A 27,310-nucleotide genomic window follows, 5' to 3' on the forward strand; every position below is an offset into this window, starting at 1 on the left:
GCACAAAGGATCCGGGTTCGATTCCAGCCTCTGAAAATGTGTGGAGTTTGCACACGCTCCCCATGTCTGTGTGGGTTTTCTCTGGGTGCTCTGGTTTCCTCCCACAATCCAAAGATATGCAGGTCAAGTGAATTGGCCAGGCTAATTTTCCCTTTACATTAGGCGGGGTAAATATAGGGTAAGGGAATGGGTCTGGGTGGATCACTCTTCAGAGGGTTGGTGTGGACTAGTCGGGCCAAATGGCTGTAGGGAATACTGTAAGGAATCTAATCTAACTTGATGTTGAGAGTTGAAAAACTGAAACGACTATTTTCCCAAAAGATTTCAGAAGATTTACTCTTGACAACTCCTGAATGAACCATACTTGAAATCATCACAGTAACAACTAGCTTTGCCTAGTAACCTATCTACAAGGATACCGTACCAAAAGCAATCTGAAACATTCCATATATTATCCTTTTATTCTCAGGAATTAGCAAATATTAGGTCAAAGTGCATTTTCCCGAAATAATCTCTGTAAAGAAAGTTTATTTTTTTCTTTAACTGGTGCATGTGTGTTCTTTGGTGCATTGAATTATTTAAATGAGTAAATAGTTATAATTTAAAATTTCAAGCTCTGTTAATCTATTTTGATCTGTCAAATATGTCTTGTTTTCATAATAAATCAATAATTTTGTTGTTTATTAAAGCAACCTGGTTGATAGATCATTCTTATTCTGAACCTAATACAAATACAGTTTATAATTGGTCATGTTGGTAACTGGGTAAAATATTTGAATGTATGTTGTGATTGGTGGAGTAGTGGGACTTATGACAGAAGTGCACTGTTCTAACTTTGGATATGTCATAAAACTGGAAGCTCATGCAGGATAATGTAAAACCATAAACATGAAATTGGAAATTAAGCATTAATAGTTGAAAAGGATAAGGGAATCATACTAGGATTCTTGTATATTAGAGTGAAGGTTATAAAACTAAAATGGGTTTGTGAGTTGTGACAGCGTTTTTATAGAGGGAAGATTTAAACCAAAGTGATTTGCAGAAAATAGCCAAAGTTATGCAAATAGTACTAGGCAATAATGTTGGAATTAGATATAAAAATAGGAGCTAAGAAAGACATTATTGAGATAACAGCACAGTTTTTAAATTTAGATGAAGGATAAATGCTAATTTAAATGAATTAAGTTAAAAATCACACATCAAGTTATAATCCAACAGTGCTGCTCCTTCATCAGGTGATTATCCAATAATGAAGGAGCAACGCTCCGAAAGCTAGTGCTTCCAAATAAACCTGTTGGACTATAACTTGTTGTGTGATTTTTAACTTGGTACACACCAGTCCAACACCGGCACCTCCACATCATTAAATGAATTAGCTAGAATTCAATTGAACCCAAAGCAAATTGAAATAGAAAAGACACTGAAAAGGCCAGGATGAAAATTGGAAATGAGAACAATTGTACTTAACCGAGAAGGAAACAAAATTAATTCAAGTGAGAGAAAGGGAAAGAGGAAGAACATTGCAAAAGGAAAATGAAGAGAAGCTTGAGGGAGAATGGGAGTCACAGAGTTTCTTTATTTTTCTTTTAACTGGTATATATGCATTTGTGTTGGGTTATTAAGGGAGGTAAATATCTATAGTCATATATTTCAAATTGTGTGTCAATCAGCTTTGTCAACTATGTATAATTTTTATAGTAAACTAACAAGTTTGCTATTTCTTAAGTAAACCCAAGTTGATGGATTTTTTTATTATGAACCTTAGATTGATGTACTATATAGTTAGCCATTTTGGTAACTGGACAAAACATTTAAGTACATGCTGTGATCAGTGGAGTAATGAGAGTGGAGAGAGATATTACACTCCTCTGACCTCAGTTGTAACATTATTTAATCACATGGCTCTGACATCATCCCTACATCATTATATATCATTGTTATACATGTTTCAATGTTAATCCCATTTATGTAGATCAACAACCACTTCCCCAAAGTCTTTAAGCCCCAAATTTCATAGTCTGGTTCTGCTCTCATTCTATGATCTAGAATACTTTGTATTCTTCCTTATTTCAGTGTTGCTTACCTTCAAGATTGAAGAGTTTTCTTGTTCAACCTGCTGTTGTATTAGGTAATGGTTCTGAAAGAGTTAATATTGATTAATCCAATCTTATGATATTGCAAAGTCTTTGGATGGAGGCACATGTGATTTGCATTAGATGTCAAGAGAGAGCAGATGAATTCTGTATAGTTTGTGGTAGTCTTAGTAATTATTTCTAGAAGGTGTTACAACTCATTTGAGAAAGCATCCTAATATTCAAGCTCCACTATTCTCAGGGTCACCACAAAAGGTAATGTTTTGATCAATGCTCAAAAAGTCCCCAATTTAACTGTCTGTTGGAATCAAGTTAATACCAAATACTGAACAGGATCCGGTACTTAACAAGAGCTCCAGTTTACCCAGTGCATTCTAAACATAAGTAAACAGCTATGAATTATCAACATATAGCTCAGCTAATTAAACTCTGACTCTCTTTATAAACCCCTAAACACATACAGACAGACACAGACAAACAAAACAAAATTGGTTTTACATATGGATGGAAATAAGAGGGGAAACACAGTTAAAGTGCACCAGTCCACAGGGCTATTGAGATGATATGAAGACAAAGATAAAATCATATGACAAGGAACCAGATTACACTCAGCTTTTCAAGCCTAAATCACCATTTAATAAGATCATGACTAACTGACCGGATTTTAACTTCAAATCTACATTTCTGCAATCCCCCAATAATCTTTCATCACCTTGATAATCAAGAATGCATTGTTCTCTGCCTGAAAAATATTTTAAGATTTTGCAACCATTGCTTTTGAAGAAGGCAATTCCAAGGACTCACTCTCCGAGAGAAAAAACTGCTTCCTCATCTCTGTTTTAATTGGGTGCCCACTCATTTTTAAACTCTGACCCCTTGTTCCAGGTTGTACGAAGAGGAAACATCCTTTCACCATCCACCTGGTCGAGTACTCTCCAGATCTTATATATTTCAATGAAATCCTATTCGACTCAACTAAACTCCAGAAAATATAGGTCGAGAGTGGTTAGCCTTTCCTTATAAGGCAATCCACTCATTCCAGGTTTCAGTCCAACCAACCTTCTCTGAACTGCTTCTAACTCATCAACAGCACTCTGTAAGCTCAGTAACCAGTTCAGTACACAATATACTAAATAACAATATACGAAATAACTGAATAACCTCCTTGCTCTTGCATTCAATTCCCCTTACGGTAAAACATAACATTCTATTGGCTTTCCCAATTACTTTCTGAACCTGCACACTAATGTTCTGTGATTCATGTACAAGGGTCTCCAGATCTCTCTGTATCCCATAGCTCTGTAACCTCTCACCATTTAGATAATATGCTTCTTTATTACATTTTCTACCAAAATGGACAATTTCGCACTTTTTCACATTGTACGTCATTTGCCAGATTTTTGCCCATTCATTTAACCTAACTATAGCCTTTTGGTGGCTCCTTATGTTCTCTTCACAATTTTCTTACTGATCTGAAATGTAACAAGGAACTGTAGATGCTGGAAATATGGGACATAAACAGAAATTGCTGGAAAACCTCAGCAGCTCTGGCAGTATCTTTAGAGAGAAAGCAGAGTAAATGTTTTGGGTCCAGTGATCCCTAACGTAGTTCTAGTTACTTAAAAGCTATATAAACATGACAAGTCTAGACTTTATATAAACTTGACAATTTTGTTTGAAACTGTTGATCCAGCAAGAAAGTGTTTCTTTAGGATCAGAATTACATGACTAATACTGTGAAAAAAGAAAAATAGTATCACTATAATGAATTATAAACAATATCCACTGGTGAATGTAAATAGCACAACAATGTAAACAGTACAATAAGTGCCAATAAATTAAGCATAATGACGGGTACAATTGAACAATAAATGAGCTTAAATGTTAATGAAATATTAGGGATGCAGATTGCTTGATAACAATGAGGTTGGCTTCAAAGGTACAAATGTCCGATTTCCCATAAAGATTTGAAAGAAGAATATAAAAGCCACAGCACCTCCCAAACTCATGACAACACCATTTGGAAAGACATTGGCAGCAATTACATGGGAAATCACCAAGTAGAAGCTTCTGTCCAAGTCACAAGAAACTGAAATGCAAACGTGTGCTCCTTCAACCTCACTGGGTGTAACTCCTGGGATTCCCTTCATAACAGCACTAGAGGTGTACCCTCATCATATGAATGATAATGGTTCAAGGAGAAAGACCTCAAAATTCTCCATGTAAATTAGGAATAGGAAATAAATGTTGACCTTGCCAGCAACATTAGTTCCCATTGTTGAATAACTAAAAGACTGGATCTAATTTTATAAATGTGAATAATTAAACTTAATGAAGTTTAGTAGTGTGGAATAAGCCTTTGTTCTTGATCAAATTACGAATTTTGTGAAATTTCAAATTATTTCATTGTATAATTGATGTGTGTATATTCTGTATGCACAGTTAGCTATACATTTTGCCATAAGTTGAAAATATGCTTATAGACTTTAGCTAAGAGATGTCATCAAGACTTGGAATATTCTATAAAGACAACATGACACTGCATACTTCTTAAATTCTCTCTTTTTAACTTACCAGAATGATTAAATCTCTAAACAGTGGTTTCTTTTAGCTTTCATTCCCATTGTTAATTGTCTTCAGATTTTGTAATGAAGGTGTTTTACTTTTACACTAACTTGCTGTTCTATCGATAAAGGTGTCCCATGCTCAAGGCTGATTCAATGATTTGATGCTATTTTCAGCAATTGTCCAGAATCCCAACCATTTCCATTATAAATCTCAGACAATATACCAGGGAGATCTCTGAACATATTTAAGCTCTTTGGCAAGTTATAGCACTTAACATTAAGTATATAGAGAAAAATCATATTGACTTTGTAAGTTCCATAGCCCAGGCTTTTACCATTTTCAAATGGAGCACCTTTGTTGAGTTGGTAGCCCATTTGGTAAAATTATGTAGTGCTACTTCAAAGCCTTAATCAACCTTTTCAAAAGAGCCTTAAGGCTGATTAAACAATTTTACAAAAGAAAGCATATTTGCATCTATCTGAGCGTTATCACTGGAAAAAATCCTAAGTACTTCACACCGGTCTAGATGGAGCCTTGCTTTAATATTCTATCTGAATAACAGCAAATTCCCTTAGTGCTGTACCTGTGTTAGGCCAGATATTGGCATAGTTTTTTGTTGTTAGCAGAGAGGACACTGAGCTAACTGCTGATGGGAACACTACCTACGGAGATTTTCTGAGCCCTGTGGAATTAAGTTCACCTTTCCTGATGGTGATTTTATTCTTGCACCAACTATAGGGAATCTCCAACATCCAGCAACAATGACGTCATCAAGCAGACTAAAGGTCCGATCATATTGCCGAATTCTCATAGACAGAAAGCAAGCCAAAAGTAAAATGCATTGATCTTCCTTAATTTTTCAATACTTTTGCAGAGGATAAAACAAAAAATGGGACATGCACATGGGATTAAGGTATAAACTAAAACACCATTAAGGATCATTTATCAAGAATTTGCTGAATGTTTTCTAATCAGCCTGGAGTGAGATTATACACCTCTGGAAGAGGTGGGACTTGAACCTGGGCTTTCTAGTTCTATAGTTGGGTCACTACCATCACACTATAAGCACCCAATAAACACTACCACTGTAGATATTTTGTAATCACCCTGATCAGAGATGGTATTACCACTGTAGATATTTTCTCATGAACGAACAGAATCTATTGTCCAAATGCTCAATAAAAGTTAGTGGGTTTTCAACATTTCTGTTTTTGTGAAACAAATACCTTTTTTAACAGAAATTCTGTAATACCATTCTGCCTTTTATCACTACTTCAAAAGAAATGTAATCTGGCAATTTATATTTATTGTTACTGAAGCTGGTGGAATGTGTCATCAGTCTAATCTTATTACTTCACAGTTACAACATAAATCAAAATATAAATTTTCCACATATGGCAGCATTTCTGACATGTTTTATGTAAGCATACACAGAGTGAAACAAGAAGGGACAGCATGTAAAAACATAAAAAGAAGCAGCAAAAAGAGCCAAAGGGTAAAAAGTGGCAAAAAGGCAAAATAATAATCTTTTTCTTAAAAGCTCATGGTATTGGAATGAAAGGAATGAGCTAACAGCATGACTAAAGGCTCAGAGTAAAATTTTATAGCTATAATAGAGACATGGCTATAAGCAGATCAAAGATGGTAACTAAATATGCAGGGATATGTGCCTTTTCCAAAGGACATGTAGGAAGGAGAGGGTCATGGGGTAGCTTTGTTAATATGGGATAGAATAAATGTGATAGTAGGAACTGGTCTTGGATTGGAAGATGGAGACTCTATATGTGTGATGGTACAAGGGGAAGAAGATATTGTTGGGAGTAGTCTATAGACCCCTATCAATAGCTGTTCTGTAGGTTAGAGAATATATCATGGCTTGTCAGGATGTGCTGCTCCTTGATTCTCCTTCTCTAGATAATTTTGCTTCTTGCAGAAGGCACAGGTGACAGGTTCACACTTTAAAGTTTCTGGCTTACTGATTTAGAGCCACAGCTTACAGCAACTGATGGGGGAAGAATAAGGGAATTTTAAAAAGTCAGTACATAAAGCATGAGTGACTTTAGTTTTCAAGTAGATTATGAAAATTAAATTGGCAGATGTAACCATGAAGAAACATTCATATAGTGTATTCAGGACAATTTATTGGAACAATATGTTGTGGATCCAACCAGATATCAGCTATTTTGGATGTAGTGATGTCAGGCTATCTGTGTCTGAGCTAAAGAGTTCATAAATGCAGCCACACTAATAGTCTTTGGCTCTGTCTGAAGTGTCAATGTGTCAACTGACATAACAGCCAAAATAAGCCATGGATGGTGTGAGACATATAAATGCTGTGTGTTCAGGTGCAAAGGGAACAAACAAGCTGCCAGGAGATGCGCTGAGGTTTAATTTTTGAGCTGGCTGCCTGTCTCTGCATGTAAAATATCCCGACCTCAGCCTTTCAGCATTAATCATTGGTGTGTCTTGCAATGCAGGTTTGTACTTCCTGAGTGGCCTGAAGATTGGCCAGATAGGTGCCATGATCATCCTAAGAGATTGAAAATGTCAGGTGCCAGTGTCCATGGATGAAGAGTGCACGTGGCTGGTCCCCACAGATCATGGTCTGTGATGCTGTTTGGTCCCGAGCAACAAGGAGGTTCCTCACACCCAATGGTAAGCTGAAGTCACCAGGTAATTGCTCTTACTTCCATGTTGAGAATTTAATGAGGTGAATGGGTGTTTGACAAACTATAAACACTCTTAATTGGCAATTTGTTGCTGCTTGGAGAAAACTTTACCTTGTGACTCAGCAAAAGTATAAAAGGTGGTGTGAGAGGTTCTCATGCTGTAAGAGGCCTCACTGGACTCTTGCCAGATTCTGCCACAAATCTTGCCATTGCTCCTGGCATGCAGATCTGTGTAAAATTCTGTCCATGTCTTATTGATTTTATAGTGGCACGCATACACGCACACAAACATGTGCACACACACACATACACACTTCAGTATATGAGGGAAACAAAATCAGATTTCTCTGCAGAGGTTGGCTTTCTGAAAAAAAACAAGACTAGGTCATACATGAAAGCACAAACTAAAGCATAAAATGTAACAAAGCCTGATGCTCTAATACTTTGGCAAGTGTAGTGAAATCACAAATCGTGCAATCTTTTATTTATTTTTCCAAGGCAATGTGAACCTGCTACCTAGGCCAGCAATTTTTCCCCCATTTCTTATTGCTCTAGAGAAGTTGATGGTGAACTGCCATTTTGAGCTGCTGCAGTCTCTTGGAAGAGGGAAACCCTGTACTACTGTTACACCTTGCTGCACTAGTGCATTGGAAATTATGCCACACGATTCTCAGACTTATCATATGAGTTATAGAAGCACACAAAATTCACTGGTTCACCTGTCTTTTAGATGTAGGTTCAGAGAAAGCACTGATCGGGGATCTGCACCTAACAAGAGTTACATTTTATTGCACATTAATAAGGAGGGGGTTGGTTTGTTGGTTTGTAACATAGAGTGCTGCTAACTGCATGGGTTCAATTCCTACACTGGCTGAGGTTACTATGAAGGTCCCTCCTTCCCAACTGTTACCTTCAAATGAGGTGCAGTGACTCTCAGGTTAAACCACAACCAGTTGTCTCTCTCCCTCAAATGGGAGAGCAGCCCTATGTTCGCCTGGGAGTATGGTGACAAATAAATAGAATCTAGCTACAGGTAAGTAGTTATGAACCATTTACATGGTTACCAGTTAAAACTCAAACTCCTCTTGCACAGACAGGGAAAAACATGAACATTATGTTTGGAGGGAAAGAACTGGGAAGACAGTTCAATTGTCCTTGTTTACAGTGTTCACTGAGGTGGTCATCTTGGCTTGTCAGGATGTGCTGCTCCTTGATTCTCCTTCTCTAGATAATTTTGCTTCTTGCAGAAGGCACAGGTGACAGGTTCACACTTTAAAGTTTCTGGCTTACTGATTTAGAGCCACAGCTTACAGCAACTGACGGGGGAAGAATGAATTGGCTTAAGGCCTGAGGTCATATCTCATACAGAGAAAAGAGACAGCTGAGGTCCTTGAGGAAATGATATGGCTTTTGACTATATCTTTCACACCGCCATGTTATCTAGAAGCCAATCACATTTTTGTTGGCAGGCATACGCCCTTGGTCATTAATAACCAGTCACTAGTCCACAGACCAGACTTGTTGCCAATATTTATACACATCACACCCCAGCCATTCCCCTCCTCCCCACCAACTCCAGCTCATTTACAGTAATCTTCCTTCCACTGCTTGAATACACAGCAGAGTAAACAGCAGCATTTACAATAGGTGTCAGGTCATTTTATTAAAATATGCAGCAATGCTTAAATAATCCTTGGTTCTTTAAACAGTCTTTTTTCATTTCAGTCCACAATCAAAAATGCAGAAAGGTAAAATGGTTCAGTCACTCCAGTGCATACTATTAGAATATGAATACTGATATAGTTCCAAATCAGGTGGGATGTGTGGTTTGAAGAGGAACTTGGTTTTGATGTTCTTATTGAGCTGCTGCCATTGTCCTTCCAAGTAGCAGATGGCACAGATTTGGAGGGTCCTGTTGAAGGACCTTGGCAAGTTGTGGATGGTGCACACTGCTGTCACTGTGGGTCAATGGTGGATGACATTGAAGTGGTGGGTGGGGCGCCAAGTGGACAATATTATTTCTTTAATATCTAACTTGTTCCTTGTAAGTGGAGTTACATAGAAGAACATGAGATGAATTGTAGATTTCCTAGCTTCTGACCTGTTCTTTTAAATACAGTCTTTATACAGTGAGTCCAGTTCAGTTTCTAGTCAAGGGTAAGCCCCATTCATTCTAGTTTTCTGAGTGCTCTTTGATGCCACACTGATGAAATGCTGCCTGGAGGTCAAGAGTAGGCAGTCTCACCTCATTTCTGGCATATTTGCAGACACAGCTTACTCAAGAAATGCAATCTGATGATGCTCTTATATGTTTATTTGATATCAAGTGCTGACTAACCATTAATTTTCTCCAACATAATATTGGGAAGACTGAAGCTACTACCCCACCTCAAACTCCCAGTTACCAGTTTCATCCATTTCCTGTTTAACTGTCTGACAATGTGTTAGAACAATTGAAACCATGGTGTCCTACTTTAACTCTGGGATGATCTTCCAAACTCCATATCCACTCTACAGCCAATAATGCCTACTTCCAATTTCACACTATCATTCATTTGCAACCATGACACTTCTTGTCTGCTGTTGCAATTCTCATCCAACCCTTTCATTCTTTGACCTCAACTATTCCAATATTTCTTCCTAGCTGGCACACTCCATAAAGTTCAGCTCACCCAAGCTCCCATTAATCTAAAGCTCCTGTGTCTGCTGAACTAGATTGTAAGACAATCTGCTAACATCTTGCTCTTAATGCTTTTGTTTTTAGTTTTCACATCTCTCCATGGTCTTGTTCCTTCCTATATCTCTAATCTCTTCCAGTCCTTCAATTATCAAATTCTGGCTTTTTTTTTCCTTTCTTCACATTTTAATCGCTTTATGGATATGCCTTCACTTGTTGAGCCTAGGCTCTGCCCTTCCCAGTCTAAACCCCTCCACCTTACAAGGTACTGTTTTTATTAAATGCCTTGGGACATTTTACCCGGCCAACAGTTCTTTATATAAATGTAAATTATTGTTGTTGTTGCTTGCAGGAATTGGCTCCAGAGAGTACGTTTTTTTAGGTTCTGCCAATTAATTGTTCTTTCTTTGCGTAAGTTGGATCAATATTTGGATACATTTGAGGTTGAATGTTTTTAAAATGAAGATAAACTCATAATCAACAGTTCAACAAAAACAATTCAATGTAGATGCTTCTATAGTCATGACAAAAGTATGAATTCAACTGTCACGACTGAATCTTACGGTTTGTGAAATTATGTTGATATTCATGAAACATGGCAGGAGGGCATTCATCCTGTTATGTCTGTGAGCTCTATTCAGTTAGTGAAAGGTGAAGTTACCATAGTTCATAAGGCTGCTGTTTCATTAGAGAGAGATGACTGGTGGTGGTTTAACCCAAAATGTCACCATGACCCTCTGAGGGGAGAGGTTGAAAGGGAGAGTCCTTCATGGTAACCTGATATGGGAACTGAAACTATGCTATTGGCATCACTCACCAGCCATCCAGTCATCTGAGTTAACTGACCTCCCAATTCAGTCACGCTGCTTACCTGTTCTTTTAGCATAGCCCTGCACCAGTTTACCTTCTCAAAGATTTTTTCAATTTCCTTTAGAAATTTACTGTTGAATCTGTCTCTACCACTTTTTCAAATAGTGCACTCTATGCAGGGAGTGTTCTTCAAGTATTGCTTGGTTAAATTAAAGCTAATGGTTTTCTTTGAGCTTTTAACTTCACAAATTGTGATTAAATAATTATGGTAGAATTTATAGCACAGAAAGTTTCAATGTCAGTGGTAAGTGGAGTTTTGGAAAAGCTGAACATTAGCATGTACTACTTTGCACAAATTGTCTTCATATACTTGAATGGCTCAATTCTTTACTTTCTGTCTGAGATCTTCTGCTGTTTCCATTAAAAATTTTCATACTCAAATGAAAAGTTAATACATAGAGTGACCCATAGTGGCCAAAAACATGGCACTCACAGCGCCAGGGTCCTGGTTTTGATTCTAGCCTTGGGTGACTGTCTGTGTGGAGTTTGCATATTCTCCCTGTGTCTGTGTGGGTTTCTGCTTAGGTGCTCCACTTTCCACCCATGGTCCAAAGATGTGCAGGTTAGATGTATTGGACATGCTGAATTGCTCCACAGTGTCCAGAGATGTGCAGGCCAGGTAGATTAGCCATGGTAAATGTGGGGTTATGTGGAAAAGGGTAGGGGAATGGGTGTGGATGAGACACTGTTCAGAGGGTCGGGGCAGATGCAATGGGCTGTATGGCCTCTTTCTGAACTGTAAGAATTCTTTAAGAGGGTAGCTCAGTGTTTCGCACTGTTGTATCATTACGCAAGAGACCTGGGTTTGATTCCAGCCTGGGTAACTCTGTGTGGAGTTTGCACATACTCTCCATGTCTGTGTGGGTTTCTACAAGTGGCGCAGTTTCCCTCCACAGTCCAAAGGTGTACAGGGTTAGGTGGATTACCATAGTAAATTGGCCTGTAATGTCTAGGGATGTGCAAGTTAGATGGATTAGCCATGATAAATGTGAGTTAAGGGGATAGGGCAGGGTCCTGAGTCTGAGTCAGATGCTCTTTAGAGGGTTGGTGTGGACTCAGTGTGCCAAATGACCTCATTCCATACAGCAGGGATTCTATATTAGTCTGTACCTCAGCCACTGCATTGTTTAGCAGAGAGATAGTTATGTAGTTGCTCCCAGTAACATTCCTTATGGGTAAGTGTGTGTAAAATATCAGGCTGCAAAGCATGGAATCAAAATTTACACATGGAACACATATGGAAAGGGCCCGTCTCTTGAAAAGAGAAGCATCTATTATAAACAAAATGAAGAAGGGGTTTTGGAAAACTATAAGTTTATGTTGTGGGAAAATTTAAGTTGCAATCCAAGTTAGAAGCTTGAAATTGTTAACTGAATACCATGCTTGATTTCACTTGGTTTAAGAGTTTAATGATTCAATTACCCTGGCTAGCTAAAGTTACATTGTTCAATTGAGGTTATTATTGCAAAGCTTCATTGCAAACTTCATGCATTTTTTTCTATTTTTCCTTTACTTAGGTTATCATTTATAAGAACAAAGCATAAATCGATAAATTTGTTAAAAGAATAGAGCAGTATATTCAGCACCCATTCACTACTGCCACCAGCTTTAATGTCTGAGATGCACAGCAGGAAGAGACAAGTTAATATTTGCATGTGACCCTTCAATTGTAACGGTATGTTTCGCTCAAATACTCAAGTTACTTGAAAATAAATGTTGCTTATTTTGAATGATTATAAATCAGCAGTTCTTGAAGTAACATTACCTTCTGTCTGCAAAATGTTTATGGCTGCTAAATGGAAATTCAGTATGTATTAATGAAAATGCTGATCTTGACTTGAATCATTGACTCTGTTTCTCTCCAAAAATATTGCCTGGCCTAATGAACATTTCCAGCATTTTTCTTTTATCTTTTTTGAAGACAGTTAGCAGATTAGTTTCGTTTTGCATTGACAGATATCAATACATGGGATCATTATATGTGCTATAAAGATTGCAATTTATACATTAAAATGTCATATTTGCCATCAGGTTTAAAGCTACCTTTTAAACCATTTTGACAGTTATATTTCCAATATTTCACATAGCCTAATAGAGTCATTGCAGTTTGTCAGGAAGCCCTTTTGTGGGGATTTCAGTTAGTTTATAGTTAGCTGCAAAACATCAAAAAATGCATCAAATAATGTGTCAAAATACAAATTTTCCAGTGGATCATAAATTTCATGAAATTTTTAAAAATCATCCTTCAAGAAGTTTGTTTTTGTTTTCAAGGTACATGCTCAGGGGATACTTCTCCTTTTGAGAGAATTTTTAACTGGGTGGCACAGTTTCTAAGTAAAAAGTTTCTTATTTATGAGGAGGAATTTTTTTCTCCAAGGTGGTCATGTTTGGAATTCTTTCCACAGGGTGGGTCATAGACAATATTCAAGGCTGAGTTACATGGATTCTTCAAGTCAGTGGTTATGTGAAGCAGGTAGAAAATTGTAGGTAAAGACACAATCAAATCAGCTATGATCTTACTGGAATACAGGGCAGTCTCGAAGGGTCAATTTGCATAGATCTACTACTTTTATGTTTGTACCTTCATCTTCATTACAAAGTGCGCTTGTCATGGTGCGATGATTAATAGTTACGATAATGAGATAATATATATCATAACATAACAGTGACATGAGGAGTCATGTGCAAGAGGGATGACCTTATAGAGGTTTACAAAATTATGAGGGGCATGGATAGGATAAATAGACAAAGTCTTTTCTCTAGGGTCGGGGAGTCCAGAACTAGAGGGCATAGGTTTAGGGTGAGAGGGGAAAGATATAAAAGAGACCTAAGGGGTGACTTTTTCACACAGAGGGTGTAAAGTGTATGGAATGAGCTACCAGAGGATGTGGTGGAGGCTGGTACAATTGCAACATTTAAGAGGCATTTGGATGGGTATATGAATAGGAAGGGTTTGGAGGGATATGGGCCGGGTGCTGGCAGGTGGGACTAGATTGGGTTGGGATACCTGGTCGGCATGGTCAGGTTGGACCGAAGGGTCTGTTTCTGTGCTGTACATCTCTATGACTCTAAAAAGCTGAGAGTTGGAATAGGGTACAATAGAGAGATATAGTAAATTAAGAACATATTATAGAATCCCTGGCATGTGGAAGGAGGCCATTTGGCCCATCAAGTGCACATTGCCCCTCTATCAGCATTCCACCCAGACCCACCTCACTACCCTATCCCTGTAACCCTGCACTCCCATGGCTAATCTACCCAGCCTGAACATCACTGGACACTATGGGCTATTTAGCATGGCCAATCCACCTAACCTGTACGTCTTTAGACTGTGGGAGGAAACCGGAACACACAAAGGAAATCCTCATGGAAGAATGTGCAAACTCCACACAGTCACCTGAAGCTGTAACCTGACCAAAGTCCCTGGCACTGTGAAGCAGCAATGCTAACCACTGAGCCACTGTGCTGCCCTTATGGTGTAAATAGGGAGTTTTGAAGAAATAAACTGGAATTTGAATTGAATGCAAGTCACACACAGGTCAGTGAAACTATCCAAATCCAGAACTGGCTACAGTGACGAGTGATCTAAATTGTATTCAAAGTGGAACCAAATCACATGTATCTGTGTATTCCCCTTCCCCCAACCCAAAAAGACAGAAAGAAGGCCAGAACGTGAAATGACAAATAGTCTGCTTTGCAATAATGACTCTTTGGGAAACTTTTGTTCTCGGGGCAGTTTTGGGTTGCAAACTCTGGTTGACGTAATCCCATAAATTTCATCATAAGTCCTCCCACTTCTTACTCTTGCACCACATCAAACTTTATATCGATATTGAAAGTTTGTTTTAACAAATAAAATCATTCCAATAATGTTGTTTTTCCTCCTGGTTCGCTTGTGGCACTGTCTGAGATTCCTACAGGCTCCAAGGAAACGTACAACTGCGTGATAAATCCACGTCCCACTACAATTTCAGTCTAACTCCTCCTTTTCACCTGTCAGACCTGATTATTGACCCTTTGAAGATTTTTTTTCTGTCCCTCTGTGGGGTTGATCGTGGTATTTGAAGCTGTTGCTAGCTTTATTCTAGCAATTTACTCAACTTCTTTGAATGCAATGCCATACTCCGTGCTTACGAAACACAGGCAAATCGATGCTTTGTGCGCAGAGCACGGGGACTCTCTAAAAAAATAACAGTTTGCATGCACGTCTGTTGGTGTGCGATGGGACTGTGTGGTCGGAAGACATACTGTAAGATCCCTGCATGTGTACCGGAAGTTCCCTGTACGGGCTCCGGGCGTATTATTTCCTGTTTACAGGCGGGAAGAGTGAACCTTTTACTGCACTTTTGCCTTTGAATATTTTTGTGTCTGCACGCTGGGGATTTGTTAAAACAAATTTTCTTTCCCCCTCCTTTTCCCGGCGGTTAGAAGATGGCGGCGTTGGCGGAGGCGGGGGAGCCGGACCGGGACCAGGAGCAAGACCAAGAGCAGAACCGGGATGGATCGGCGGCTGGCGCTGCAACAACACCCGGCAACGCAGCAGCGGCAACCCGGGCCGTGCTGGAAGTGGCAATCCCGGGCTCCCGACCTCTGGAACTGCTGCAGTGGAGTGTGAAGGTGGGATGGCCGGTGCAGATCGGCACGGTGCTGGCTCACTGCCAGCCCGTGGATCAAGAGAGCGACGCCGAACGCGAAAGGCCCCGGTCTCGGCCCCAGGAAAAGCGGGTGAAATCGGACCGGGCCGGGGTGGTCAAGGAGCTGTGCTGGCAACCGGGCCAAGTCGTGCCCAGCGGGTAAGAAACGATGGAACGTTGTCCGGGGATCGGGGGAAACACTGAGTACACGTCACACTAGGATGGAACGTTGAATTACAATGGAATGTTGCCTGGGCATCAGGGGGATACACAACCCACAACACAACGCGTCACAATGGGATGGAACGTTGCCCGGGGATGCGACAACATCGCAAACCCAGCTCCAAGACACTTTAAGCAGTGGCGAATATTAAACCACTTTTGCAAAACATGTGCAGATCGCACGGGGGAAATGGGTGTGCGTTTCTCCAGTGGAAGGACGAGGAGAATGATTTGTTTTTAATTTGATTGGGGCGGTGGGAAGAGGGAAACAGTTTCTTTTCAAAGGATGCACGATGATAGACGACTTCCATTTCGTTAAGAAATCTCCCGGGTAAGGGAGAAATGAAATTGACATGACAAGTGATTGCTGCGGTTGTACATTCCCTGGCACTATTGTAGATAAGTTGTGGACGTAGGCTGAGCTTGGTGATCTGTTGAAGAACAAGTTTATGGGTGATTTTGGTGTTCCTGTTGTTTGGAACCCCAGACGTTTCCTGCCCCGCTTTTGTATTTTTGAATTCTGTCCCTCTTGTGGGATATTGCTGAGTTATAGTTGGCAGCTTCATTGACACTCACAAGAATACATGCTTTTACATGTATAGATGGTGGTGAGGTGTGATGGAAAGTAGTTGCTGATCCGATGATCGGACGAAGCAGTACTTTAATTCTAAACTACATGAGTTAGTAACCGACCCAAAGAAAAGTTTCATAAGCGTCTGGGTCTTTCTAACTGACTGTCCAGCAAAACTAAAGAATCAAAGGAGGCTATTCGGCCCATTGTGTACTTGGTACATCTATGCAAAAGCAACTGCTCACCTCATCTGTTCTTCATCACCCCCCCCCCCCCCTGCTTTCCAGACATTCATACTTATTTTCACTTCAAATTGTTCAGTTCAGGGATATGTAGGTTAGGTGTGTTAGTCTGGGTAAATGTAGAATAGAGTAGAGTGAATAGCTCTGGGTGGTTGACGCTTCGGAGAGTTGGTGTGATCTTGTTGTGCCAAGGGGCCTGTTTCCACACTGTAGGGATTCTATGATTCCACAGCACTCTTGGGCTTTGCATTATAGGCCATAACTACTCATTATGGAATAAAGGTTTTCCTCATGCAACAGTTGGTTCTTTTGGCAGTCACCTTAGATTGTGACCTCTGGTTCTACCCACTTGTCAGTGAATGGAAGTTTTGTCTAGATCCTGCATGTTTTTGAACACTTCTCTCAAAGCTAACCAAAACCATATCTTCTCCCAGGAGAACAACCCCAGTATTTCCAATCTCTCCACGTAACTCCCTCCTTGAGCCAGTCTCATGAGTCTTTGCTGCCGCCTCTCCAATGCTGTCACATCCTTCCTAAAATGTGTGGTGCACAGATTTGGATACAGTGCACCAGTTGAGGCCAAACCAATGTCTTATAAAGGTCTGTGCCATAAACTTTGCTGCTTTTGCGCTCTAAATGCAGCGCTTTTTTATAAAATACAGGGTCTTGTAAGTCAAGCTAACTGCTTCATCAAACTGTCCTGCTGCCTGAAGTGGTTTATATACAGATCTCTCTGCTCCTGCACCATCGTCTGAATTGTACCATTAGGTGAGGCTGTCTCTTTTCTCTTCCCATAAAAGTTAATCAGTTCATAATTCTCTGCTTTAAATTTTATCTGCCACAAATCTGCCCCATTCTATCAGTCTATTTCCTGTCCCCTTGAAATTAATCAGTCTACGTCTCATGAGTTTGTTATTTGTGTCACCTGAAAATGTTGAAATTGGGTTCCGTACACCCAAGATATTAAAATAGAGCAGTAAAAGTAGTGCACACAGGCCTGGGGATCCTGCCACATACTCTCTTCTGGTCTGGAAAACAACCATTCGCTGCCATCTCTTTCATGTTATTCAGCCGATTCTATATCCATGACACCACTGTTCCTTTATTGCATGGCATCAGTGTTGATGACCAGATTAATGGTTGGCACTTTCTCACTAGTCTTTCGGAACTTCTGTACACTGGTGACACCAACTCACCTCTGTTACTCTCATTTACCCTATCTAAAAAAACTCACTTACTTAAACATGATCTGGCTGTAACAAATCCATGCTGGCTTTGCTGAGTGAAACCACATTTATCCGAGTTAATGTTAATGTTTTCCTTGACTATCTTTCTGAAAGCTTTCCCGCTCGGAAAAATGAAATTGACATGACGGGCGATTAGTGCAGTTACACTGACTGCATTGTTGAATGGATTCTTGCATCCTTACGCAAGCTTGTAACTTGTGTAATTCTCCAGTCATTTTGGCACCACCCCAGGATCTAAGGAAGGTTGGAAGGTTATGGCTAGTGACTCAGCAATTTCTACTGTCTCTTCCTTCATTGAAGATCCATGCATCCATCTTCATCAATTTTATCCTATCCAGTATCTTAACAATTCTTTCACTCCAATTTTAGCAGTATCTTCTTCTTTGAAAACAACAGATATAAAGCACCTCAATCTTGGCCTCGACTTTCCATGCATAAATTCCTTGTTTGGTTCCTCATTTCCTCATCTCTCCTCTTATTATTTAGATGCTTATTGAAGACTTTGGGATTCCTTTTTTATGTCAGCTGTCATTTTCTTTTTACACTCTGTATTTTCCCCTCTCATTTCCTTTTTCAGTTTCCCTCTGAGTTTTATATATTCATCCTGGCTCTCACTTGTACTTTAGTCCTGAAATCTGTCATTCAGCATCCTTTTTCTGCTTCATCTTAATGAAAATTTTCTCCATCACTCAGTGAACTCTTTATTTGTATACCTTTTCCCCCAGTGGGAATGTGCCTCGACTATACTTGAACCATACTCTCTTTAAAGACAGCCTTGTTCCATTATAGTTTCGAGTTTCAGTCTTTTCCCTGGGCAAGGTCGGTTCTCACTCCATGAATACTGATCTTCCCCCAGTTAGTTTTCCAGTTTCACAATTTTTTTTTCATATTTAACCTAAACCTTATAGATATTATGATCACTGATCCTCAAATACCCACCAACTGATTCCGGATTCACCTCATTTTCCAGAGTCAGATCCAGCAACGCCTCCCTCCTAGTTGGGCTGATAATTTACTCATCCGCAACATTCTCCTGAACACACTTCTAAAACCTTTCTTACTTTCCTCCCTTTACACTATTGCTGTTCTATTTTCTATGTGAATATTAAATGACCCTCATTTTCACTACTCTATGGTTCTTTCATCTCAGTGTAATTTCCCTGCAAATTTGTTCCTCTGTTTCTCCCAGCTTTTTTTTAAAATCAACTCATTCAGCGATATTATGACAGATCTGGAGAGCAGGTGGGTCTTGAACCCAGGCTTTTTGGCTAAGAGATAAGGAGACTACCACTGTACCACAAGAGCCCTGTCTCTGGGTTCCGCACTAGTTGACGGGATATAGAATAAGCCTGATAATGGGATATAGAATAAGCCTGAGAACCGATTGTTCTTCCTTCATTCTCTATTTTTCCTGAACACTGTGTCTGGAAATATTTGGTACCTTTTTGTCATTGGCACAGCATCATTTTCCCATGTTATTAATGTCTGCATCTCACCAATCTTAGTTACCAATTTTGTGAGTTTACATGCATGCACTGTATATGTTTTATGGCATTTCCCCCTTGCTGTCACCCCACCTAATACCTTTCTATTTCTACTATTGTCCTGTCTGCCTCTCAATCCTTTTTGCACCTTGCTTCGCCTGTCTAATGTGATAACCTGGTTTCTGTTCCATTGACAATTTGCTTTAAACACTCCCTAGCATCCTTCGCAAACGGCCTCATGAAGGCTCTGATCTTGGCTCTGTTTCAGTACAACTCATCCAGACTGGAGGAGTCCCACCTTCCCCAAAACCAATCGAATGGCTCTGTGGTCTAAAGGCCTCCCTCTTGCTCTATCTCTCCAGCAAGACATTCAATCTGCTCTATCCTTTGAACCACAACATCAGCTGATCAATTTCCCCTCTGAGTGTACTGCTGCCACATTGACCTCAGAGAGGCAGCACACTGTCACTGTCAGAGAGGCAGTCATGGATTTGTCTGTCTGTTCCCCTAACTATTGAATTTTCTAGTACTATAGCTGGTCCAGTTTGCCTCTTTCCACTGCCGTAGAGTCATAGAGATGTACAGCATGGAAACAGACCCTTCGGTCCAACCCGTCCATGCTGACGAGATATCCCAACCCAATCTAGTCCCACCTGCCAGCACCTGGCCCATATCTTTCCAAACACTTCCTATTCATATACCCATCCAAATACCTTTTAAATGTTGCAATTGTACCAGCCTCCATCACTTCCTCTGGCAGCTCATTCCATATACGTACCACCCTCTGTGTGAAAAGGTTGCCTCTTAGGTCTCTTTTATATCTTTCCCCTCTCACCCTAAATCTATGCCCTCTAGTTCTGGACTCCCCCACCCAAGGGAAAAAACTTTGTCTATTTATCCTATCCATGCCCCTCGTGATTTTATAAGTTTCTATAAGGTCACCCCTCAGCCTCCGACGCTCCAGGGAAAACAGCTCTAGCCTATTAAACCTCTCCCTATAGTTCAAATTCTCCAACACTGGCAACATCCTTGTAAATCTTTTCTGAACTCTTTCAAGTTTCACAACATCTTTCCGATAGGAAGGAGATCAGAATTGCACGCAATATTCCAACAGTGGCCTAACCAATGTTCTGTACAGCGCAACATGACCTTCCAACTCCTGTACTCAATACTCTGACCAATAAAGGAAAGCATACCAAACGTCGTCTTTACTATCCTATCTACCTGCGCCTCCATTTTCAAGGAGCTATGAACCTGCACTCCAAGGTCTCTTTGTTAAGCAACACTTCCTAGGACCTCACCATTAAGTGTATAAGTCCTGCTAAGATTTCCTTTCTGAAAATGCAGCACCTCATGTTTATCTGAATTAAACTCCATCTGCCACTTCTCAGCCCATTGGCCCATCTGGTCCAGATCCTGTTGTAATCTGAGATAACCGTCTTTGCTGTCCACTACACCTCCCAATTTTGGTGTCATCTGCAAACTTACTAACTATACCTCCTATGTTCACATCCAAATAATTTATATAATGATGAAAAGTAGTGGACTCTGCACCGATCCTTGTGGTGCTCTACTGGTCACAGGCTCCAGTCTGAAAAACGACACTCAACCATCAACCTCTGTCTTCTACCTTTGAGCCAGTTCTGTAACCAAATGGCTAGTTCTCCCTGTATTCCATGAGATCTAACCTTGCTCACCAGCCTCCCATGGGGAATCTTGTTAAATGCCTTACTGAAGTCCATATAGATCACATCTACTGCTCTGCCTTCATCAATTCTCTTTGTTACTTCAAAAACCTCAATCAAGTTTGTGAGACATGATTTCCCTCACATAAAGCCATGTTGACTATCTCTAATCAATCCTTGCCTTTCCAAATACATGTACATCCTGTCCCTCAGGATTCCCTCCAACAAGTTCCCCATCACCGACAAGCTCATTGGTCTATAGTTCACTGGCTTGTCTTTACCGTCCTTCTTAAACAGTGGCACCACGTTAGCCAACCTCCAGTCTTCCGGCACCTCACCTGTGACTATCAATGATAGAAGTATCTCAGCAAGAGGCCCAGCAATCACTTCTCTAGCTTCCCACAGAGTTCTCAGGTACACCTGATCAGGTCCTGGGGATTTATCCACTTTTATGTGTTTCAAGACATCCAGCACTTCCTCCTATGTAATATGGACATTTTTCAAGATGTCACCATCTATTTCCCTACATTCTATATTCCTGAATAGTTAAACCTGCCTTGGATCTGGCTCTGGGTGCACTCTCGGAATAATGATTTAGAACTGAAACTGATCGCAGAGCAAGATGCAGACGGAGAAACTCCTGCGCTCCCTAGCTCGTTCTTCTTCGCAGTCACCCATTCCCTAACCACCTATTCCCAATTAAGCAGAGGGTGACTAGCACCTCCAATGTGCTTTTCACACACCTCACTGCACTTTGGACGCACTACAGTGATGCGAGCTGCATACTCACCCACCAAAAGCCAGATCTTGAGATTCACCAGCATTTCCTGCTCATGTGGTTGCCCAGAACTCAAGAAGCTGCTTTTGCTGCCTCCAGAGAATGATGCAGAGCCTGCAGTGTATGTCATGTCTACTTTTGATTTTACAGCTTTGGTCATGAGAAGCAAAACTTTTCTTTCCCTTACTAATACACTGCTTTCCTTGGACTAATATTGTCACTTGCAGATTTGATGTAAAATGTCGACTGTTGTCAGCTAAATCCAGAGAGTAAGCTGTCTGTGTCCATCATTTCTTTGACCATGTTCAGCCAGTGTAAATTGTAGCCCTTTTCATGAAGGAGTTATGTCATATACTGGCAAGGCATGTTGCCGATTAATGGCTGACTGGGAATCTCTCTCATTTTAACTATTTGCCAGGAGTATATTGGGAGGATTAGTGGGTTGATTGTCAGATCCTTTCTCTGGGCCCTGAGCACCCATTCTGTGGCCAACTTGAACCTGGATCTTTTGGCTCAGAGGCTGCGGCGTTACTTGGTGTGCTACAGTTCTCCGAGTTCACTTATTGCTACCAAGTCCTAGCTAATATGTAATAATAACAGTCCACTTATAGCACACAAACTTGAAGAAAGCAGCTTGCCACCATATTCTTGAGGGCACCGACGGATGGGCAATAAATGCTGGCCAGCTAGCAATGTCCACATCCTATGTGTGAAATAAAGAAAAGCAAGGGCTTTTGGGATAGTTGGCTTTCGGGTGATGTTAACATTAGTTTAAGCTGTGGATCGTTCAGTAACATGACATGTTTGAGTCAGAAGGTCGTGAAACCCTGAGGACTTGAGCAAAAAAACTCAAAGATAACACTCAAGTACAGTAATGAGGGGGCACTTTATGGTTGATGGTGCTGTCTTCCAGATAAGATGTTTAACCAAGATCTGTCTGTCCTCACATGTAGATATAAAACATCCCATGGCACTATTTTGAAGAAAGTTATTTCTGGTGTCCTGGCCAATGTTTCTCTCTCAATCTGTATCACAAAATAATTGATTATCTGGTCATTCTTAGAAGTATTTTGCATTACCTGTTGAATGTCCTACATTATAACAATGGTGCCTTCAAATGTGGGTGTCCTGTGATCACAATAAGTGCTAAGTGAATGCAAGTGCTTTTATTTAAATTTTAAACCATTCTTCAACAGTCTACTGGAATATCTTTTGACGTCACATTGGTTACCCAAAAGCCAGCTATCCCAAAATCCCTTGCTTTTCTTCATGTTGAAATTCGTATGCCAGCAAAGTAATATGAAATTAATTTGTCTAATTCTGCTGCTGTGATTTGGGGCAGGTTCATGCTTTAGTAACATGCACTTCTATCAATGCCACGTTGAAATCACTGTCTGATGTTATTAAGAAAGGAAAATCCCGACAAAAAAAAATTCTGTGCTCTGTTAAAGGGGCTGCAAGAGTTTCTTAAAGATTTGTGAATCTGTTGCTTTGAGGTTTTGTAGGGTTGACTATAACTTGAAGATCTCCAATGCAGTTCCGATGGGTTGAATGTTGTGCTGTTTCCTTACAGCAGTGTCAGCATGACAAATCTTCTGAGCTGCTTTCTCTGCTTTTGATTTGTGTGTTTCCAAGAGCAGTAAAATATACACACTGCTGTCATTTAGTGGAATGTAAAAGTCAATTTACAAAGGGATTCCAGCAAAGGGAAAAGTTACAACCAGCTAATCCCCTGTCAGTCTTCAAAATAGGAGGCTTGTATACCTACCTGAACAGATGGTCAGAACTTTGGTTTAACATATGATGTGAAAGATGGTAAGTCTACTCATGCACTACTCCATCAGTGCAGCTTCTGTCTTGTCCTTGATCCACTCTCCTATTCCTCTTCCCTTAAATTATTCTACTCTATTTAGTTTTTTTTTTAATTATTTGCATTTTTTTTAAATCTGGGATTGTATTATGGTTTGCTTTCCAGGCTTGCCCATTACCTTGTCCCCATGATGAAGTAGCTGCCTGGTAATTCACCCAGTCCTTATTTTTTTCCGTGACCAACTAACCGATAGTGACGTTCATCACAAAGTATTACCGTCTCTCTCTGTATCAGGTACAGCTACATGATTAGGATTGAATCTGTCTTTCAGATTAGATGTTAAATTGAGGTCCTGGTTCATATCTATCTCTCAGTCAGCATCACGAGAAAGCAGATTGGCTACTCATTTTCATATTACGGCTTGTAGATATTGCTGGGTGCGAATTAGAATTTTTGTAGAATCCCTGCAATGTGGGACCAGGTCACTCAACTCATCGAGTCCACACTGACCCTCTGAAGAGCCTGCCATAAGACCCCCCACTCTTCCAGTCCTATCCCTGTAACCCTGCATTTCCCATGGCTAATCCACCTAATTTACATGTCCCTGGGCACATTGGGGCAATTTAGCATGGCCAATCCACCTAATCTTTGGACTGTGGGAGGAAACCGTAGCACCTGGAGGATAGCCACAGATGCAGGGAGGATGTGCAAACTTCACACAGACAGTTTCTCTTGGGTGGAATCGAATCCAGGTCCCTGGCACTGTGATGTTGCATTGCTAACCACTGAGCCACCATGCTGGCCCTATTGTCTGCCACAATGACGACATTTACATGGTGACAAAACTTTGTAATTAACTGTAAAGCTGTTTGAGAGGCTCAGTGCATCTGAAATGCAAGACATAAATGCAAGCCCTTTTTTTTCAAACAAATGTTCCAACAGACCGTAACTTACCTTCATGAGATTTTTACGAGATCATGGGACAGTTGGGTATAGCTTTAAACTCAGCGTATTTATATGTACGTTGCAACTTGTCTCTTGGGTGAGAAGCTGATGTCTGCCATCAATATCAGCAGTGCTCCTGCCGACATGATCTAAATCCTGGGAATTAAGTCCTCAATTGGCATTGGACACTGTGCCTCTGGGAAAAGTGGGGTTGGGCATTTAAGTGCTGCATGTCCGTCAATAGGGCAGGGATCCCTACCCAGTGTGCTGTTTATTTCTGGCAATGCCATCTGGGGCAGTGGCTGCTGTCGCTCATTCCCTCAAGCCAGATATCATTGTCAGAACAGGAGTGAGAAAGGTAAGCAAGAACAGAACAGGGGTCATGGAGATAAAGGATGATATTGGGGGTTGGGAGATAATTAGAGGACAAGATGGGTTGACTGTCCAAGGGCTTCCCCTCTGCCTGGGGCTGGGCCAGAGTAGCTTTGAACGAACCCTACATCCTTCTTCCCCAACCATTAGGCAGCAAATTCACCAGGGTTTCTTGGATGGCCTCCTGCCAGGAGTGAGTCCCCTCTCTGCCACTGAGGGTTGATTGCCAACATCACTGGGATGTGGCCCTTAAGTGGGCATTACTTGCAAAATTAAAAAGGTCTCAATTGGCATTTACGCAGGAAGGCTGCCTGCAAGCTGATTATGGGTCTCCATCTGCCTCTAAACTCCCTCAGGGCAGGCCATTAAATACTACCAAAGCAATCATTCAGTTCCCTCTCAGAAGTTATTATTGAATCTGCTTCTGTCATCTACTCACATAGTGATATGCCAATCCTGCTGACTCGCTGCGTGACTTTTAATTTTCTTATCTTGTCGCTTTGCTAATTTTCTTAACTCTGTGCTCTCTGGTTAGCTACTAACCTGGCAATAGTTTCTTCACAGTTCCATATCAAAACCCAAAGCAATTAATACTTGGAGCTTTTTTGTAAGCTAAAGTGAAACAGTGCCTTTAATCAAGGAAGCCCAAGAGACAGTTGGCATGAACAGGTTAAAGGAGGAAAGCCCACCTGGCCTTCAAGACTTAGTACTGTCCTGGGCTCAGCATTGAAGAGCAAAGGAACAGGAGCAAGCTACTCAGCCACTTGAGCCAATTTTTTTTTGTTGGCACCCATGCTGCTGTCTTTTGAGATGAATGGTTGCTATGTCTTAAGATTCTTCTGTTTGGAGCCATTCAAAACCCAAAGCCCGACCATTCTTGTGCATATCATCCTGAAGCACATTGTGCGTACAGTCTGGTGAATTTGCCATATTGGCAATCTAGTATCCTGGCAGTGCCTGTAGCTGCAGCAGAGTAAATCAGGCAGAACAACCTTGCTTATTGTAACAAAAGAAATATGAATAAGAGAAAATCTACATCTGCCAATGTATTGGAAGTTAGAAGATAGCAATGAAAATTCACAACAATTCTGTCAATCTGTGCAGAGACAGAAGAGAAAAGGTGTGAGTTACCCACTGGACTTTGCCAGCTGCTTATCAATATTATCAACAAATTTCACGCACGTTAGTTGCACTGTTCCCAAGCATTCAGAATCAATCCAGACAGGTTTTATAACCACTGTGGCCTTGCCTTACCTGTGGTATGTTTCTACAGTGTCCTGTCCATGACAGGATATTCTTCTGACTTCTTTCCCTTTGTTCAAGCCCTGGTTGTGACAGACACAATTGTTAGATTTCAGATTTGACAGATATCCCTGTAATCCCTGGCTACAGTGACTGTCGGGTGGAGGTGACTCGTCATTGCCCACTCTGTTTTTGGACAGACAGACAGGAAAATGCTTTGGAGTGTCGGCCAAATAGGAGGAGATGGTCGAAGGATAGATGAAACAGTCTGCAAATGAGACTGTTGCTGTGTCGCAGCAGTTTCCTGCTGAAGCTAGCATTGTCTGGATGTTAATTGATTATTTATTCACTTAGGCTATTTAGGCTTCCATAACAAATGAGGAGAGAGTGAGGGGTCAGGGAGCCTTTCAGTTGCTGATTGTGACTAGCTTCCAGTCCATGGCTCCCTCATGTTCATTGGCTGCCTATTTGTTGGTGAGCAACTTTCTGACCATCCAGCTCTCTGTTTGCTGTACTTTGGGGAAAGCTCAGGTGTAAGTGAATCATACACTTCCAATTCTGCCTCCCTGCCAGAAGCTGTAAAATTCAGACTGGATTTATTGTGTGTGGCTAAAATGCATACTTCAGAAGTATAATGATGTGTAGAGAATGTAATGGGTTGAATGTATGATTGCCAATACATTGAATTCCTGGTTTCAACTCTGCCTTCAACGTTCAGGAATGCCCTCCAAGCAGACAAATAAGACAAATTAATGTAGGGGGTAAGATCAAGAATTTGTGGATAATGCAAAACTTGCAAGGAGGATAGTTATAAACTGCAGGAAGATGTCAAAAGAATGACTGGTTGGGAGAGCAGGGACAGATGGCATTCAACAAGAGAAAAGTGTGAGGTTATGCTGTTAGGGAGGGCTAACAAGGCAAATGATTACGTTATGAATGGTAGGACCCTGGAAAGTTTCTGGAGGTCAGAGGGCCTTAGTGTGCCTATCCACAGATCCCTGAAGATAGCAGGTTCAAGAGGACGAGCCATACTGGATTCGAAATGTTAACTCCGCTTCTTTAGAGTTTTTGAAATGATTTGCAGCTTGGGTTGTGGACGAGGTCGTAAGTTTGTTCACCAAGCTGATGTGGTTTGCTCCTTGGATGCTGCCTGAACTGCTGTGCTCTTCCAGCATCACTAATCCAGATCTTGATGTGGTTT

General features: G+C 40.7%; 1 protein-coding gene across 4 annotated transcripts in view; it reads left to right on the top strand.

Annotated features, from left to right (window-relative positions):
• Nucleotides 1-14,924: 14,924 nt before the first annotated feature.
• ctdp1 (CTD (carboxy-terminal domain, RNA polymerase II, polypeptide A) phosphatase, subunit 1) overlaps nt 14,925-27,310 on the top strand; it is a 313,359-nt gene continuing 300,973 nt past the window's right edge. For 2 of the 4 annotated variants that reach the window (XR_015756956.1, XM_043688614.2), the window contains exon 1: nt 14,925-15,670. Coding sequence is in view for 3 of the 4 variants with exons in the window: in XM_043688614.2 (XP_043544549.1) it covers nt 15,309-15,670 (362 nt within the window). In the remaining variant the exon portion in view is untranslated. The remainder of the gene's footprint in view (nt 15,671-27,310) is intronic. The other 2 variants (XM_043688613.2, XM_043688612.2) reach the window with 1 other exon arrangement.

The sequence above is a fragment of the Chiloscyllium plagiosum genome, unplaced genomic scaffold, assembly GCF_037043375.1.
Source record: "Chiloscyllium plagiosum isolate Xiang-an unplaced genomic scaffold, Cpla_swu_hap1 HiC_scaffold_4, whole genome shotgun sequence".
Classification (NCBI taxonomy): Eukaryota; Metazoa; Chordata; class Chondrichthyes; order Orectolobiformes; family Hemiscylliidae; genus Chiloscyllium; species Chiloscyllium plagiosum.